Here is an 18,825-nt window from a genome sequence, read left to right as displayed (position 1 = left end):
TGACAATTCAGTTCAGTAAGTCAGTTCTGAAGTACAGTTCAGTGGAGCTGCACTCGTACCAATCACGGAGGTTCTTAAGCCACGAAATGCGGCGCCGTCCTCTGCTACGATTCCCATTGATCTTTCCTTGAATGAAAAGTTGGGGAATGCCGTATTTTTGTCCTCTCATAATGTGGCCGAGGTATCTACTGTAGTTTCCTGGTTTTGATACTACGTAGAACTTCTTGGTTCTTTCCCATTCGATTGAGAACTTCGACTTTTGTCACCCGGTCAGTCCAAGGTGTTTTGAGGATGCGTCTGTACAGCCACATCTCGAGAGCTTTAAGTCTCCGTGACATCTCTTGGTTTAGCGTCCATACTTCCATACCATAGAAAAGAATTGAGAGAACGTTACAACGTACCATACGCAGTCTCAGACCTAGGTTAAGATCTCGATTGCTAAGGAGGCGTCTCATTTTGAGATAGGCGCTCCTTGCAATCTCAATTCTAGTTTATATTTCCTGAGACTGGTCCCATTTCTCATTGACCCATGTACCTAAATATTTATAATGGGTCACACGTTCGATTGGTTCGCTGTTAATGACAAAATTTGTGGTGGTGTCTGGTCTCACTATTTTTGATACTTACTAGTAATAGTTTTGTTTTCTTGAGATTCATCTTTAAGCCATAAGAATTACTGACCTCATTAACCTTTTCTACCAGTTGATGTAAACTCTTTAAACTATCAGCAATCAGCATAGTATCATCGGCATATCGTATATTGTTAATATGTTTGCCATTAACCATAATACCCACCGATTCACCTCGTAAGGCTTCCTAAGGCTTCCAAAAGTTCTATGCATTGTATTAAATTTTCCAATCGGCATTTGAATATTTCAACTTGAGAAAACGTACAAAATGATTCGTTAGCAATCAAAAACTATTGATAGATACTAACTGGTACCGTATCGGAAGAAAAGTATCTATGCCAAGTACTGAAGTATTGCTCGAAAAGCCCAACACTAGTGATCGGTGACAGTACTATCTCCAGACGCGTGAGTCGTTTATCCTGTAAATACGCAAACATGGATGAAAAGTGCAAACGCAGAAACCAACCTGATGCAAAAGGGCTACCTTGGTATGGTATACCGATTGTCGAGCATCCAGAATGTCCCGAAACACGCGTTTATATAAAACAAGAGTGTATTGACGATTCCAGTTGCAATTTTGAGGTTAGTTTTCAAAAGTAATCTTAGTTATTCATTTCACAGGCAAGTGCATGCATGCGAATAGAATGCGACGGTGTGTGTTAATGTAATTAATTGTAATATACGTTTGTATCTTGTGTATGTGTATGTAATAATATTATTGTATATTATCATACTAAAATTGTCATTAAGGTTTGAAAAACGAATTGTGTGCTAAATGGATTACCTACTTAATGTGGTAGGTCAACGCCATCTTTAGATTACTAAAGCCTGAGCATAACTTTTTGCACGAGTGGTCCACTGCCATACTATGTATTGATAAAAAAACTTGCAAGCAGAGTCTGGTATTCTAGGTATAATGACTGAAGAGTATAAAATAAGTTATTAGTTATTGTCTTTTAGAATCGACTGTCACATTGACAAACTTCCTAGTGTATTATGATATTATTATACTTACACAGAAGAAGTTTACTAACGTTGATCGTCACTTCCAATTATTAATAACACAGAACCACTAAATGAAATGAACTCCAAGGTCTCCAAGATACGTTAAAATAATCTGAAAGAAATCTTAATCTAAGAATACTCCGACAAGTGAACACGACAAACGCGTCAGTTTGAGCACTATATAGTTGATCGGTTTACATTGTAAATGATTATTTATTGCGTTTGCCAGTGGCGAAGGGTGGAGGTAGGCTGTTAAGATTCGACATGAACAGTGCACAATAAACTTTGGCAGTCAAACGCATTTCTTTTCATTGGACTAAGTACAATGTGTAGATAGTGTTTGTTAGTTCTTAAAATTCATATAATCCATACCTAATCCAAGTCATGGCTTAGATCAGCGGTCCCCAACCTTTTGAACCTCGCGGACCACTAAACTCAAAATATTGAATCCCGCGGACCACTACCACGTATTTTTTCCACACTTGTTAAAAATTCGATATGTCAAATAAATAGAAAAAGATAAAAGAATTATAATAAACAAACTCATTAACACAGATATTCATTACGAAAGATACAAAAAAAACATTTTAAATTTCATTTTATTAAAAAAGAATCAATATAATTATTAAATTAACATGAATTCTACGTCGACATAGAGGTGTATAAAAATATTAACAAGAACATACTGAAACCTTTTAATAAATACGATAATTGCAAATATATTCAAATTACTCTGCGGACCACCGAAATTCTTTCACGAACCACTGGTAGTCCGCGGTTTGGGACCACTGGTTTAGATAATAGTCGAAACATATATATATATATATAATATATATCTAAAAATAACTAAAATTATGCCATTAAATCATACATAGTTCATAAATGGAAAAATATATTTTATCTTTCGTGGTTTTTTTAGGCAGGGCTTAAGGGGATACATGCTCAGCGTAGGTCAAAATAGAGCTTTTATTCTATTTTCAAAGCATGATCCTGGACTTTCCTTAAACGCTGTAGATAATCTATTTATAAAATTCTGAAGCCTTATTATCCTTTATATTTATTTTAAACATTTGATGACTGCATAAAGTATTTTTATTACATAAAATAGTATTCTTTTAAATCTCTCGCTCTAACGTTTAGGAATATAGTCATATTTCAGTATATACATGTGCAGTGGTGTTAAGATTTTTTACTTTTATTAATTTTTAAACGCATTAATTTATGTCGACATTATTATAGTGAAATATTTACGATAAAAAATTATATTGATAATCTCTGTGATACCAAATTTGACAAGAATTAGGCATTTAAATATTCAAAAAAAGGGCAAAATTCATATTTGAAGATAATTCTATTCCCCAGTGGTTAAGCTACAACATATGGCCGTAGCCATAAATTGACAAACTATAATTGAAGTAGGGAGTCAAATTTTGTTAACGCGTGTGTTTGAACATGTACCTAACATTTTTTTTTAAATAAATTTAAAGGATAATAAGGCTTCAAAATTATATAAATAGATTATCTACAACGTTTAAGGTATGTCCAGGAACATGCTTTGAAAATAGAACAAAAGCTTCATTTTGACCTACGCTGAGCATGTCCCCCGTTAATGAATTTGAAAAAAAAACCAACCGACACCATCTGTAATATGTATTCTTAATTAAACGAAAACAAATAATTAAGTATGGCTGAAAATGTGTGCACTTTGTTTGTCGGAACGCTCATAGCATACTTACATAAAACACTAGGTTTCGGTTTAGGATAGGTTTAATTGAATTTTTAAAAAACCAGCACCATCGGAAAATAATTGTATTCTTTGTTCAATGAAAGCAAATACGTATGACTGACAGAGAGTCGTTTGTACTATTATTTTTGTCGAATCTTAATGCCAGCGCTCCAATGGCATGCAAGTCAGATGATTTACAGTCTTCGAACTTTTTTTCGCGTGGAACACCCCAGATCTGCGGACTTTTTAATTACTAAATAATAATAAAATTTTAATTAATTACTAAAAAAATATATTTTACTCTCCGAGTTGCCATACTTCGTCCGTCGATCACATTGCAAAATAGATTTGACATTAATACGCGATCATTCGGACCGAAAAAAAATCTGTAATTGTTTTAAACATTTTCATTGATAAATTTATTAATTTACACATTAGAAAATGAGAGATTTATCCATTATTTTTTATTTGTATTTATGAAATTCATAAAAGTAAACGTAAAACTTGTGTATTTTTTACTGCTATATTATTTTATGCACGTCCTCATATAAATAACACAAAATTATAGGATTGTCGGAAGACATTACGATAATCGCAACTTTTTACTTTTGACGGCTCGACTTTTTTATTCGTTCGTTGATTAGTATCAGAGCATAGACAAATTGGACGATTTATTGATGTCGGACTTTTGGCTCGACAATGGAGCACTAGCATAACAGCCTATCTCCCACCCTTCGCCACTGGTGTTTGCAAATTACTATGTTTATTTCAGTTCTCTGCATCGGGTCTTGCTGATATCAAGCCTGAGATTGACATCAAGCGTGAGATCGATAAAGATGCCACCGAGCCATTGTATGATGAATATGCTCAACCCGGATGCTTACATAGGGCTGTACCACAGGTACGTTAAATTGTATGCGTAACAAAGCTACCTACTGATATACCCATTTATATTCAGTGCCATCCGTTCTCATAAAACTATTACATTTCTTCGTCTTGTTAAGGCCATACTTCAGCTGAGGCATGGTCGAAAAAGACCGTAACTATGCGACGCACGGATTGTGCAAACGATGCGTGCCGAACGGAACATATATTGTCATAAAAATTCAACATGCGTCCATTTAGGTTAGGTTTATTGTCATATTAGTAATAGTATATTCATTGACATGTTTTCTTTTTCGAGTAGGTACATCCATAAAGTTTTAAGATTTACATGATTTAAGAATATAATTCCTCCGACACCATCACAAAACAAATTGACGTGCTCACAACCCGATTGTCGGGTCGGTGTTCCGCGACCATTTGGAAAGGTTTTATACACTACAACACATTTAAAGATCTTATACTAAGTAGTAGTAAAACTAAAATAATTAAAGAATCTACTCCATATTGAAAGACGAATGATGATCAATCTCCACTGATGTTTATGGCGTCAAGTATCTAGATAGGCCATGGCTCCCGCAAGGGGGGGGGGGAACTGCCCTCTAGCCTGGGGACCTGGGCTTACGGGGGGCCCGGCGTTAGAGATCGACCAGCCAAGTGAGATAAACACACATCACAAACATGCACTAATAGTAAAAAAATGTCGCCACTTTAGTTTGACATTTAATTATATGTTGTTTTGCCATACTTACATTTTTTGATTATTGTCGGTATTTTGACAAGTCCATAATAATAAATTGTGCATATCAACACAAAAGTGGGTGTATTAAAAATACAAAAAATCGCTAAAAATACCCTTAATTTTAGCTCGTTAAACACCATTTGGAATATGCAACTGTACATCGTCACGTTGCCTTTAACCTAAGCGTTAAGTAGGGGACCCACCAAAAATCCTAGCCTGGAGGCTCGCTTCGGGATGTGGGGGCCATGATCTAGGTACAAACGGAGGACCATTTTTTCTCACACCGTGCGCATGAAAAAGATACAAAATAGGGTTTCGTTAAAATTTCCGGGTTTGCGAAGTGTTCCACTGCAGAAAAAGTTTGGGAAACCCTGACCTATATAATCATGTCAGACCAACAATTTAATTTTCATTTTATTTATATTTTGTAAAGAAAATTCTAAACTACAAACTGTGTAAAATCAACCCGGAATGATCAGCTTTATGATCGGAATGATCTAAACAATCATACAAGTGTTCGATTATGAAAACCTTGGGGCAAAAGTAATTTTTAAAAACGTTTGTCATAGGTATCTATACATCTTATAAATGAACTAAATAGCTACCTATTCATGAAGCATTATTTATATTTTGTACATTTAAAATAAATGAATATTACGACAGTTTAATTTTTGTTATTGTAGACGATGATCTAAAGGAGGTTACAATTTCGTAACAAGTTGACATTTCAATAAATATCTTGCTTAAATTCTAATGGATTCAAGCTCTGTACTATTCCATTCCGTTTCGCCTTTCGGCATCTTCAGGCGCCGTGTACACTCACCAAAGGTAAACACACACTGACAACGAACACTCTTAACTCTAGCTTATATAATACATCACTACAAAGGTTACAAAATACAATAAAAAAATTATGAATAGCTGGTGTCAGTAAAAAACCTAATTAGTAAAAACCCTATCTTATTAATAACAATACACTCGATAGCATATTATAATACATTGTCAAAACCTAATAATAGATCATTATTCTTAATAAACAATAAAAATACTACAATCAAGAGGTGTAAATCGTCAATTCTAAGAAAAAATATTAATGGAGTTAACTAATGAGATATTAGTCTTAAATAGTCTTAAATTAGTCCAAAAAACGACTTAAATAGAATAGTACAGAGTTTGAATCCATTAGAATTTAAATTCAAATTCCATCAAGTACCTTCAGTCGATAGTATTAATATTATAAATATCTTGCTGTTTTAGAGACAAGTTATTGAATTAATTTTAAGTACTGGCAACACTAATTAGTCATCAGAAATCGCGTTGCCGTGGAAATTCTGCCAATGGTCCGAAATCCAATGGATCCAACCGTCCGGGTTGATTAGTTTGATTGAGTTTCAATGGAACGATCCTATTGTTTGATAAAATTATTCAAGTCACCGTTTGATCAACTCACACACAACAAATAATGTATCCTCTTCGAATATAAGTCTAATTTAAACACATTGATGAGTGTTAATCTTAATATTTTAATATAATAGTGATCGTTGTTCGCTGTATTAATGAGTTAGTAATGTAAAAATTATATTATCTACTGAGATATCCCGAGTTCTGGGCTAGCTCAGAACTGTGTCGAACTCAGGATTCACAAAAATTAATTAAATAAAAGTCGTTTTTTTGGTAAGGACGTGGCTTTGTATTTTTCTATGATTATTTTTTTTTTTTACAAGAAAGAAACCTATGTTAAACAGTGACATAGATATTTATTATTATCGTTTCTATAGTTCCTTAACTTAGTTCCTTAATTAATTATTTCATAATATCACTTATATTCTAGTTATTAATGGCCGACATTTGTTTTATTTTTGGCGCGCGAGTTCGCGAACTCAATTCCACGTCCGTTTGTGATTACGTATTTTTTTCGACTGTCTTTAAAAAAAATCTCCCTTGACAAGTTAGTGAGTGGTACAGTCGCTACAAAAGACTTACATGCTAACTCTCTTTCACGCTTACATCTCTTACATCCATCTCTTTTAAACTCAAAAAGCAAAATCATACCTATAATTACAAACTATTCCTTTTTATCCAGATAGCCAAGTGATACGTCATAAGCCTTTCATATTCTGTTAATTGACTATGTGACCAAGCTGCACGCTTAAGCCTACAAAACTTTATTCCGGCTCCCCATTGAAGACAGGAAGTCCAGGAGTATGTCACTACTTATAGCAATACTTACAGCGATTGACAGTCTTTATAACCTATTATGATATGTGTCTCACTCTCGTGACATTAAAATGGACATTAAAAGTGAACTGTTAGACGTTAAGTCAGTTATAGAATATAATATTATACCAAATATCAAGTCGCTTTGTCCGGAAGGTTATCGATCATCACCAGAAGAGTTGTTGACGACAACACAACTCAGGTTATTTTGACATTGCTTAATTTATGTATACCTATTGCGTTAGAAAATGTTTTTTGCAACCAATCTCTGTCTTCGAAACGTTCTATTGACAAAGTATTCATTATTTTTCTTCTTGGTCGTGCACTCATGGCTGAGGATCGTGACCACATTTAAATTTCGCCATCCATTGACCGACCAAGACTTTCCATCCTTCTCGATCTTCCGCTTCTCTCAGGGCAGAATAGATGGTGCACCCAGTCAGCTCTTTCACTTGGTCGCTCCATCGCGCAGACGCTCTTCCTCTGCTTCGCCTTTCCTGGAGGCTACCCAAAACTACCAGTCTCCAGGTTGTCCGGTCCGCGCCTGACAATATGTCCAAAAAACTGTAGAATTCTTCTCAGACATATCGTCGAGAGCCGTTCCTTTATCTTCAGTCTCTGGATGATTGACTGGTCGTCCTGTGCTTCGTCCAAGAAATGCGAAGCATTCGGCGCCAACACCACATCTCAAAGGCATCAATTGCCTTCCGTTCTCTTGCCTTCAGGGTCCACGACTCGACTCCGTATAGAAATATCGAGAACACTAATGTTTGCACAAGCATCATTTTTGTGGCAATCGAAATTCCCCGATCCTTCCATATAGTGGTAAGGCGTAAGTATTCATACTCATTAACTATTATTGGTTTGTTTGTAGGTTGATATCAAACCTGACGTCGGTGAAAGCTGTAATCCATTTAAAGAATTGGGTGTTTGCTCGACTGGGCCGATGTTAACTGATGATTCACAGGTGGGTACCTAACTGATTAATTATTGTATTGTAACAATATTATAATTATGTGTGGCACAGTGGCAGCATTTTTAAGGAATAGTAAATCGTGGAATACATTTGTGCTTAAGGGCGGACATGCATAGCGTACGTCAGAATGGAGCTTTTATTGTATTTTCAAAGCATGATCCTGGACATTCCTTCAACGTTGTAGATAATCTATTTATATAATTTTGAAGCCTCGTTATCCTTTATATTTATTTTAAACATTTGATGACTGCATAAAGTATTTTTATTACATAAAATCGTATTCTTTTAAACCTCTCGCTCTGATGTTTTAGAATATAGTCATATTTCAGTACATGCATGTGCAGTGGTGTAAAGATTTTTTATATGTATTAATTTTTAAACGCATTTATAAAACTATTAGTATAATTTATGTCGACATTATTATAGTGAAATATTTATGATAAAAAATTATGTTGATAATCTATGTGAAATCTACAGAAACTTGTTCCAAAATACTAACTAGTATTTCGAATACTAGATAGAGCGCGTGGCGTGCATATACAACATAAGTTTCATAAATTTCAACTAAAACCAACTCCATATTAGTATTTGAAATACGTATCGGCTCAGGGAACTCAGACTGTGTATCGGCTTCAATAGAATCGCTAAAAATACGCTGAGCTCCGCTTGTCGAAAAGTCCCATTTATTATAAAATTTTAAACATGTTTTTAGCGGTCATATAACAAGCCCACCTCATCTCACCACTGTGCTTCGACACAAAATTTATGACCTATTATTCATACATTCGAACGCAATAGACTAATAAATTAAAATATAAGTATTTATATTCAAGTGCTATTTCGTTCGCGCGCATTTAATGTCAATAGTGTTGAAAGTCTACCAACTAACGAGTGCAGAGAACAGCGACTCGCGATGATATCATCACAAGTATTTTGGAATAAGTTTATTGGGCCACACATACTGAGTATGGGTAGTTTCATCTGAAACTTGAGTACACAAACTGGTGACAGTATTTCCAACTCACCTTTAGTCACCACTGACTACACACTACCGACTACGTTTCAAATACTAATATGAATAGAATAAAAAAATACAATGTTGAGTTAGGTATTATTATTTTTTTAGGTTTCCACCAATGGATTTTACACAAGGCATCACAATACAAATATGAGTCACCAGTCCTCACCTGATCAAATCCAGGACAGAATGATAAAGTATTCAGAAGTGACGATAGATCAGAAAAACATAAAACAAGAAATTTTAGAACTGGATACTCCGAAAGAACTACGACTTATTCTGAGAAGAGTAATACATTTCTCACGTTATTTGATTTGCAGCATTTGTAACGCAGTATTTGGATGCAGAAGTGCCCTAAAAAGTCACAAAATAATTCACACGGACGTGATTATTGATGAAAATCAAGCATCTAATAAATGCAATTTATACTATAAAAGATGCTCGCAACTAAGTATTGAAAAACCGTATCAATGCAAAGTGTGTTCATATAGAGGCTCACAACTTTGTCATATTAAAAAACATGTAATGATACATACTGGCGAAAAACCTTATAAATGCAATGTATGCTCTTTTAGATGCTCTCAGTTTAGTCATCTTAAAACACACAAAATGACACATACTGGTGAGAAACCTTATAAATGCAACATATGCTCTTTTAGATGCTCTCATTCAAGTCATCTTAAAACACACAAAATGACACACACTGGTGAAAGGTCTTATGCATGCAAAGTGTGTTCATTTAGAAGCTCGCAACATAGCAATCTGAAAAAACATGTAATGACACATACTGGTGAAAAACCCTATAAATGCAATGTTTGCTCATATAGATGCTCGCGACTAAACCATCTTGAAATACATAAAATGACACATACTGGTGAAAAACCTTATAAATGCAATGTATGCTCATATAGATGCTCGCAACTAAGCCATCTTAAAATACATAAAATGACACATACTGGTGAAAAACCTTATAAATGCAATGTATGCTCATATAGATGCTCGCAACTAAGCCATCTTAAAAGACACAACGTGACACATACTGACGAGAAGCCTTATAAATGCAATGTATGCTTATATAGATGCTCGAAACTCAGTCATCTTAAAAAACATGAACTATCACACACTGGTGATGCAACTAAGTGATCCTAAGAAACACAAAATGTCACATACTGAGCCGTTTATATATCGGGAACAACAAACAAAAACGATTTTTTTATTAATGAAAATAGTTTTTTTTTTTTTTTAATATTCTCCACGATAATTTATACACTTTTCCATGCGTTTGAACTAATCTGAAAAGCATTTTTGCCACTTTGCAGAAGGTAACTCCAAAATATGGTGTTTGAATGCAACAACCGCCTCTTCTGGTGTAGAAAATCGTTGACCACGCAATTTATCTTTGACTGTCGGGAATAAAAAAAAACATTTGGTGCCAAGTTAGAGCTGTACGGCGGATGACCCATCAATTTGATGTTTCGAGTACTCAAATAGGCGCTTGTTTGAGCCGATGTGTGGGAGTTCGCATTGTCTTGATAAAGGATGATTTGACGCCGACGGTTGCTTTTCCTTATTTCACCAAAAACTTCTGGCAAAAAAATGGTTCTGTACCATTCAGAATTGACTGTTCTACGGTTTTCTAAAGGCACAGTTGCGACATGGTCCGTTTTTCCGAAAAAAACCGGCGACCATTTGCTTCAAAGTGCTTGAGCTCGAGCAACTTTTGTTGGTTTAAGCTCATTTTGGAAGACCCATACGGTCGACTGCTGTTTACTTTCGGGCTCATACGTATAGATCCAAGATTCATGACCTGTAACAATCTTATAAACGTTTTTTGAAGCACCTCGATCGTATTTTTTGAGCATTTCATTGCATTAATTGACACGCGCCTTTTTTGTGCGATTGTCAAATTATGCGGGATCGATCGCGAACATAGCTTCTTCACGTCTAAATGTCCATGCAAGATCATATACACGCTGGTGTTACTAATGCCCAGAAATGCCTCAATCTCACAGTATATCACATGACGATCTTGCATTGTCAGTTCACGCACAACATCGATGTTTTCTGGAGAAACAACCGATTTTGGACGACCTTCACGCGGCTCGTCTGTGAGCAAACGACCACCACGATAAATTCGCTGAACCAGCGATATACCGTAGTTTTTGATGGTGCTTCATCACCATATAAAGCACTAACTTAAGTAATGTACTGTTCCCACGATAATCCACGTCGAAAGTTGTGAAAAATAATCGCACGAAATTTTTCACGAGTTAATTCCATTTTTGGCCGAGATAAATTTTTCAAATGAATTTAAAAAAAATAAAAAACGTCTGTTTGTTAAAACATTCTCAGTACTTTTACCGTTAAAAATGTCAAACTTCAAAATACAGAAGTTAAATTGCACCTAGCAACACCAGTGTTGCCAATTCCCGAAATATAAACGGCAACCTATGTAGCCTTATAAGTAGACGGTATGTTCATTTAGATGCTCGCGACTTCGTTCTTATTAGGCACAAACAATGACAAATTCAATGTTTATTCATAAAGACTATGTTGAATCAAACTATTAAATTACCTTATCAAGTAACCGGTGTCAAGTTGACTAAAATTTTTTGTAATGACTTACGTGCACTTAGTCATATTATTAATTTTGAATTATCTAGTAAATATTTTTGCTTGCAATTAGATAGGACACGTACAGCTTAGTGGTAAAAACGCACGTGTGGAGTCATATTTTTTCAATTTTTTTTGAATGATTGAAAATTTCTCAGACGCGTGTTTATATTAAATTTGTAAACGGAAAAGATTTTATAAAATATTCATCATAAAAGATATTATTGGCAATGATTTCTGACAGGTGAATGCCAACGTAACACTACTTATTCGTTACCTACCTGTGGCATCTACAATTGTGCCAAGAAACGACAAAGAAAACATAATAGATGCATAATATTTTTACCAAATGTGATATGTTGCAGTTTTATTTATCATATATTTTACAATAATTATTTAACCAAGCAAATCTATAGAAATAATTTATCTTTTATTGTGTCAACTGCCAATTCATTGTGGAAATGCATTGTATTATTGTGTAATTTAATAAAACACATTCTATTAAGTACTTATTCCACTTTGCTTTGGGGCTTGACGATTCTCGTCCGTCGGCTTTGGGGATTACCTTCAGTAAGCCCCGCTTCCAGCAGTCGGGGAACGTACCGCTCTTGATGCAGTCACTGAAAAGAAGAGATGACAATGCAAGTTCGCCTCACGAACGTAGCATCATAGAAATTACTTGGAGACTTGGAAGCTGCGACAGTTAACTCGATAACAGCCATTTTGAATTTTTACTTTTGCAAGTCACGACTAAGATTGATATATTCGAATGTAAAATAAATTATAAAATTAAACCAAATAAACGTAACACAAAGAAATAATTTAAGGTTAATAGAATAAAAAGGGTAACAAATACGAATACTATATAAGTGTAACTGTGGGAAGAAAATAAAAAGAAAGATATTCTAACTTTTAAAGTGTTTATTTCATTTAATACTTGAACCTGTCCCGACTCTCAACTAGGTACTTAACCGAATTAGGTAATTATTATTTGTACTATCCGAGATCCAAAATAATTCCATCAGAGCTTGCCCAGAACTACGAGATAAATGTCATTCTATAAATAGAAGGATAAAGACTTTTAGATTACCTACCAGGAAAAAAATGCTTTTGCAAACATACCTATTGTTCTCCATGTTGATGTAGGTAGGCAAGGCCCCCACAAGGGGGGGGCTGACAGGGCTCTGGCCTGGGGGCCCGGGCTCAGGAAGGGCCGGGCGTGACCAGTCGACCAGATAAGTGAGATAAACATAGATCACAAATTTGATCTAACAGTAAAAAAAGTCACCTACTTTTACTACAATGCTATTAATAATTTAAAATATTTTGTTGTACGATGCAATTTTTAACTGTATTTTAATGGATGTACATATTAAAAATACAGAAAATCGCTAAAAATACACCTTAATTTTACCGCGTACATCATTTGGAAAACGCTACTGCAGCGCGTCACACTACCTTCACCCTTAGCGATAGGTAGGGGGGCCTGCCAAACATCTTAGTCTGGGGGCCCGTTTCAGGACGTGGGGGTCATGTAGGTAGGTATGATGTCAATCCACGGACTCTAAGGTAACCTTCGAAATTTAGTTTTGGCACCTTATTTCTTGGACATCACACATGACAAACCAATCAATCGCCCTCTGATTCTGGATAAAGAAACTGTTCTCGACGATGACGATATATTGTCTGAAATGCATTCTGGTGTTTTTGGACATATCATTCGGCGCGGACCATATCACCTGTATAATAATTTACTGGTATTATTTGATAGCCTCTGGTAACAAGTTTACTGTGTGTAGTCACGATTTTCAGCCAAGAGGAAATGACCAAAAAGAGATATTACACTCATTGATATATATTACTAGCTGACCCGGCAAACGTTGTTCTGCCATATAAGTGAATATTTTGGTTGTTAAATAAAAAATAACGAATGTATCGTAAGTGTGTGGGGATGGGATATATGACAGAAAGAGGAATAGAGCGCTGTAGACGATGACCGCCGATAAAAACAAAAAACATCAACCATTCATTTTTTCAATTCAAAATGAGTAATGATGTTCATAATGAATGAATTACCTGTGGCAGGATCTCGTTGTTTAATGTTTATGCAATATCCGTCTTGTCCCTTCCAGAAAATTAGCGGATATTGGAGAGCGTCGTATGAATGGTGTGTGTCAGCGATGAACTCCAGATTATTGTTTCTTCTTCGAATCACGATTTCTCGCGTCGATGTGCGGTCGCCAACCATGATTCCAGCAATGTCGTCAACAACAGGCGCATTGAATCGACGCACGTGCTCTCCAGCTGGTGTTTGATCAGGATTGATGACAATAGCGTGATTGTCACTTTGCAATTTGTGCATGTGTGCTTTGAAGAATTTCAATAATTCATTGTGCTCATTGAACAGGGCGTCTAGTTCGCCGACGATGCGCCTGGCATTAGGCGAATTGAGGCTATTGTAGCCGCAACGTGCATCCACATGATTGATGTTCTCACCGCCGCACCCATGAAGTAGATTTGTAAAAATTTATGTGGTTCGTTTGGCATTGGCAGCAATGAGCCTACTTTGTGGTATACTTGGCCTTTGATTTTGAACGTAGAATGGAATTGTTGACCATTTACCGCAGTATTGTGAACTATTTCTGTTGCTCCGAACGAAGTCTTTTGGAAGCATGAATTGAATGTGCGAATGGACTTCAGGAACAGGTTTGAATCTGGAACCGTGCCGATGAGCAAGCCGTTCAATGGTTCTGGTGGTATCTCAATTTCTGGTAGTTGCACTTTTCCTGATGCGCAACACATCCCGGCTGACTCATGTTTGAATTTGAGCGCATGACAATGAGGACATTCTTTGTCCATAGCACCAATCAGCACTTTCGGATGAGCGGAATATTCAATATCTGGCTCGTACTCGAATGGGAGACGAAGGAACGACGCGGATGTAAATGTTCGATGTACTTGTTGGCGTTGTCGGTCATTTGCTCTGCGTGTGTTAACTCCGAACCGGCGCGCTTGGCTCCGTTCCAATTGTTGTTGATTTCGTTCAGCTCGTGCCTCTTGTGATTGGGATGCACGCAATTGTGACATGCTTACACGCACGTTTTTCTTATCTTGTTGGATTTGTTTGTCTGTTCTTTCTGCTCTACTATTTCGCATGTTTGTTGCTTTATTCGTTTGACGGCCCAAATGGCCCTCCTTGCGTCTTGATGGCATTGTGCACTGTAATACACATAAAAATAGATAAATTAAAATAAATCGTACAAAATTTTGCACGCACTGCGTTGTGATATGCCGAATGAAATGTCAAAATGACGCGACGCTTCCCTTGAATTCTTCTCGCTACTTAGCGCCATCTGTCATTCAACAACACAAATAATTTCGTTCTGTTTGAAATACGAACGACAATTAAATTTGTTTATACAAAAATAATAAAATCACGATTACAAAATGGGATGGTGGGGGTAGGAGGGTGAAAATTTGGGGTTTTAGGTATTATTAATGCAAAATAATAAAAAAAATACAAAAAGAAATTTTCAAAAAAATAAAAGAAAAAATTTTCTGGATAGAGATCCCTAAACACCTAGCGGTATGAAATATACTTGTTGACCTATTCTCATACCTAACAAATATACATAAAAAAATTCATAAAAATCAGTAGAGCCATTTCGGAGGAATTCGACCACAAACATCGTGACACGAGATTTTTATAAATATAGAGATTTAGTGAAAGGCTGTTTTAAAAGAGTATTTTATTAATGCTCTGAAGACAGGAACGAGTCAGAAGGCAGTGTCCTTTGTCACCGCGTTCGATGAAACATTTTGCACTTCGTGAGTTGAATGACGAGTCAGGAGACATGAAATATAGTTTAATTATTTTATTTACTCCATGAATAATTGACAAGATTTAAGAAAGTAACATTCTTAAATCTTGTGAATTACTTGTTTATTAAAGATAGTTAAATTAATCTTGGAGTGATCCGTGACGTCGGTTAGTGATTAAAGTATGTAATTAATACCTACATTGATTTAAAATATTAAAGACTATTGCCATTGAGAATCACAAGAACCATTAGTTAAAATTCGAAGCAATTAGATTAGAAGCCTACAGCAATGTGCGCGGGCGCGAATCCTGAGACACTGAGGTTCGATTTCTTCTGGGTGTCGTATTTTTTTAAATAAAGATTTTTTTCTAATGGTTATGTACCTATAATATTTCTCAGAAGTGTTTTTAAATTATGTAGGAAATATATTTAATTGTAAGACTTCTGTTTGTGATTTCACACATTCAACAACACACATCAGTATTATAGAAAAGGAGTAATAGTTATAGCAATACATACTTCTCCATTAATAAAAAAACGCAATCAATACAATATAGACTCTTGTTACGATTTAAAGGACTAAGGAATATGGGCATTACAAAAAAAAACAATAGTATATTAGTAAAGAAATTCAAATTATTTGTATTAAAATGTGTTAGGGTATTGTTAATGTTTTAATTGTTATTACAATGTTGATGATAATTTTACGCATCAGTCCAAGATATATAGATATAAAGTCTGAATGTTACAATCTAGAAACATTTGTAATGCTCAGGGCATGACGATCTTTTGTAAATGGTAATTGTTAAAATGTAGCTTTTTCATGAACATAGTGGGTCAAACAAATTTTCAGTTGTGTTTTTCCTTTGTTTATCTTTGTTGTCACAAATAAGAACTGGAAGGTGGCGCCCTTGATAACTCTCCTGGACTGAAGGATCGCTGGTTTTTTCGCAGATCTTTGAATAATTATTATTTTACAATTTATTAACAGCCCATAGCTCCTGATAAGAGTTGGGTATTTCACGAGAAAATCTCAATCTTGAGATTCGGGATTTCCCGAAATGATGAAATTTTGAATTCTCGATATTCAGGATTTCCAGGAAAGAATTCTCGAGAAATCGGGAAATGCAAAAATTCCTGTAAAATAACAAATTCCAAAAAAATATGATTTTTTTATTTATGTAAGAAGACAAACAAAATAGGGGTAAGAAAACAAATAATAATTCAAAACATTACGTATTAAAATAGGATTTCAAAAAACACAGACTGTCAATCGTGGCGTCTGACAATCGCGTTCGCTTTTGAGACACAACATTCCCTGATGATGCAAAAATTCCGCTCATTTTGAGTCGACGTTGGCTTAATTGTGTTAAATGCCCCGATCAGTCTTTGAACGTTTTGTGTTTCCTGTCCATTTTTAACGTATAGAAAATCGTTTCTTCAATTAATATTTGATAATAAAGAAATCCCGAGAAAAGGTTCTCGAGATCCGGGATTTTCCGAAATGTTAAAAATTTCAATTCTCGAGATTCGGGATGGAAAATCTAGAAAATTTCTCGAGAATTCCCGAAACCCAACTCTTCTCGTGATACGCTCGATTATACCGAACGGGGTGCGGACTGGTTGGTTTGGAGGGAACTTTTAGGCGGCATTGCAGTCGACGCAGGGTTGTATTTGATTACAATTGCATTCGATTAGAATTACCAATTAGATTTGTTTTATCCAATAGGATCGGATGAAATATGAATCAAATAAGACCACGTATATGCACATCGATTGCAATTATTGCGTTTGTCTGCGCCATTAGGTACCCAATATCTCTATGTGTTAGCGCTGGAGAGTAGTCCGTTTTGCTTATGAACTATTCAATTTGGGGTAGTGGTATTTTGGAATGTAAAAAATACGACATATTTAACAATCACAAATAACTTACCATTTTATAAAAAATCCTAATAACATCACATTTCTTTTCACACTTATTCACATTTACAATATCAACTGTCATCTCCGAAAGATGAGGGAATGTCTGACGTAGGATCTGGTACCTTTCCGGGACCTTTGATAGTGTGGCAGATGAGGAAGATTTCGTCTTGCTGCTCTTCTTTCGGGGACATGCTTGATTAACTACGCGGATTTCAAGAACAAAATTCTTATATTCCAGAATACATTGATTACAGCAAGTTACAACGTATATTATGTAGGTACATTGAACAAAAATATTTAAAAAATAAATAAATTCGCGGAGGTGCGTCGGTTCCGAGCGACCGACGCAAGAGAGAAAAACCGAATGAAAGAACCTTTTTGGGAGCCAGGTCAACTCCAGGCAAGAATAAAATAATACCTACTGCAAATTCTGTCACTGAAAATGACAAAAAGGCGCGCTTCGCACCCTCTGACATACCCGAAGCTTGTAGGTATCTGGGTTTCGATTATTTCGAAGCAGACCCTTTACTGTATCGTTGGCATTTCCGAAAATTTTCGCCTGGCTCGAAAAGATATTTTACTGCCTACTACCTTTAAATTAAAATATTTCTTTGCTAGGTACCTACAAGTCGGTCATGTCTGCATGAATCCGCTCAATGATATTTCAGGCTTCATGGCCTTGGATCGTATGAAGATGCCATGCATTAGGCGGTATCACTACATAACTGATTGGGAATCAGTAACAGTCTTCTTCTTATTGTGCCATCCCCGCCATCGAGGCGATCTTATCTTTGTCGTTTGCTACCCGGAACAGTTCAGTGGATCTGCACTCTTACCAATCACGGAGGTTCTTAGGCCACGAAATGCGGCGCCATCCTCTGCTACGCTTCCCATTGATCTTTCCTTGAATGTTGGGGAATGCCGTATTTTTGTCCTCTCATAATGTGGCCGAGGTACTGTAGTTTCCTGGTTTTGATACTACGTAGAACTTCTTGATCTTTCTCCATTCGATTGAGAACTTCAACATTTGTCACCCAGTCAGTCCAAGGAATTTTGAAATTGCGTCTATATAACCACATCTCGAAAGCTTCAAGTCTCCGTGACATCTCTTGGTTTAGCGTCCATACTTCCATACCATAGAAAAGAATAAAATAAATTGAGAGAACATGACATAATTAGAAAATTAAATTACCTTATTTTATATTATCTGTAACGCATGAGAGAAAAAAATATGCACACGTGTAAGAGAGCGACACAAGAATATAATAACCTT

The 18,825-nt window shown here is 35.7% G+C and overlaps 1 protein-coding gene across 1 annotated transcript; it reads left to right on the top strand.

The window, feature by feature from the left end:
- Positions 1–1,006: 1,006 nt before the first annotated feature.
- LOC147077130 (uncharacterized) lies at positions 1,007–14,349 on the top strand. The gene is made up of 3 exons (XM_085941442.1): positions 1,007–1,211; positions 4,133–4,261; positions 9,304–14,349. Exons 1-3 carry the CDS (start codon positions 1,065–1,067, stop codon positions 10,336–10,338), a joined length of 1,311 nt encoding a protein of 436 aa, XP_085797568.1. The 5' UTR covers positions 1,007–1,064; the 3' UTR covers positions 10,339–14,349.
- Positions 14,350–18,825: the final 4,476 nt, after the last annotated feature.

Source organism: Rhyacophila brunnea, unplaced genomic scaffold, assembly GCF_057557595.1.
Source record: "Rhyacophila brunnea isolate RB1 unplaced genomic scaffold, BYU_Rbru_1.0 scaffold_13, whole genome shotgun sequence".
Lineage (NCBI taxonomy): Eukaryota > Metazoa > Arthropoda > Insecta > Trichoptera > Rhyacophilidae > Rhyacophila > Rhyacophila brunnea.
The sequence above is the reverse complement of the archived record's forward strand: the minus strand, read 5'-3'. Positions and strand labels throughout refer to the sequence as shown.

What these genes read in the sequence shown, in the direction of transcription:
- LOC147077130 (XM_085941442.1), top strand. Translation starts at nt 1,065, where the DNA reads ATGGATGAAAAGTGCAAACGCAGAAACCAACCTGATGCAAAAGGGCTA. An exon ending in ATTCCAGTTGCAATTTTGAG is followed by an intron (nt 1,212 to 4,132) that starts GTTAGTTTTCAA and finishes TGTTTATTTCAG; the next exon opens with TTCTCTGCATCGGGTCTTGC. An exon ending in TACATAGGGCTGTACCACAG is followed by an intron (nt 4,262 to 9,303) that starts GTACGTTAAATT and finishes TTATTTTTTTAG; the next exon opens with GTTTCCACCAATGGATTTTA.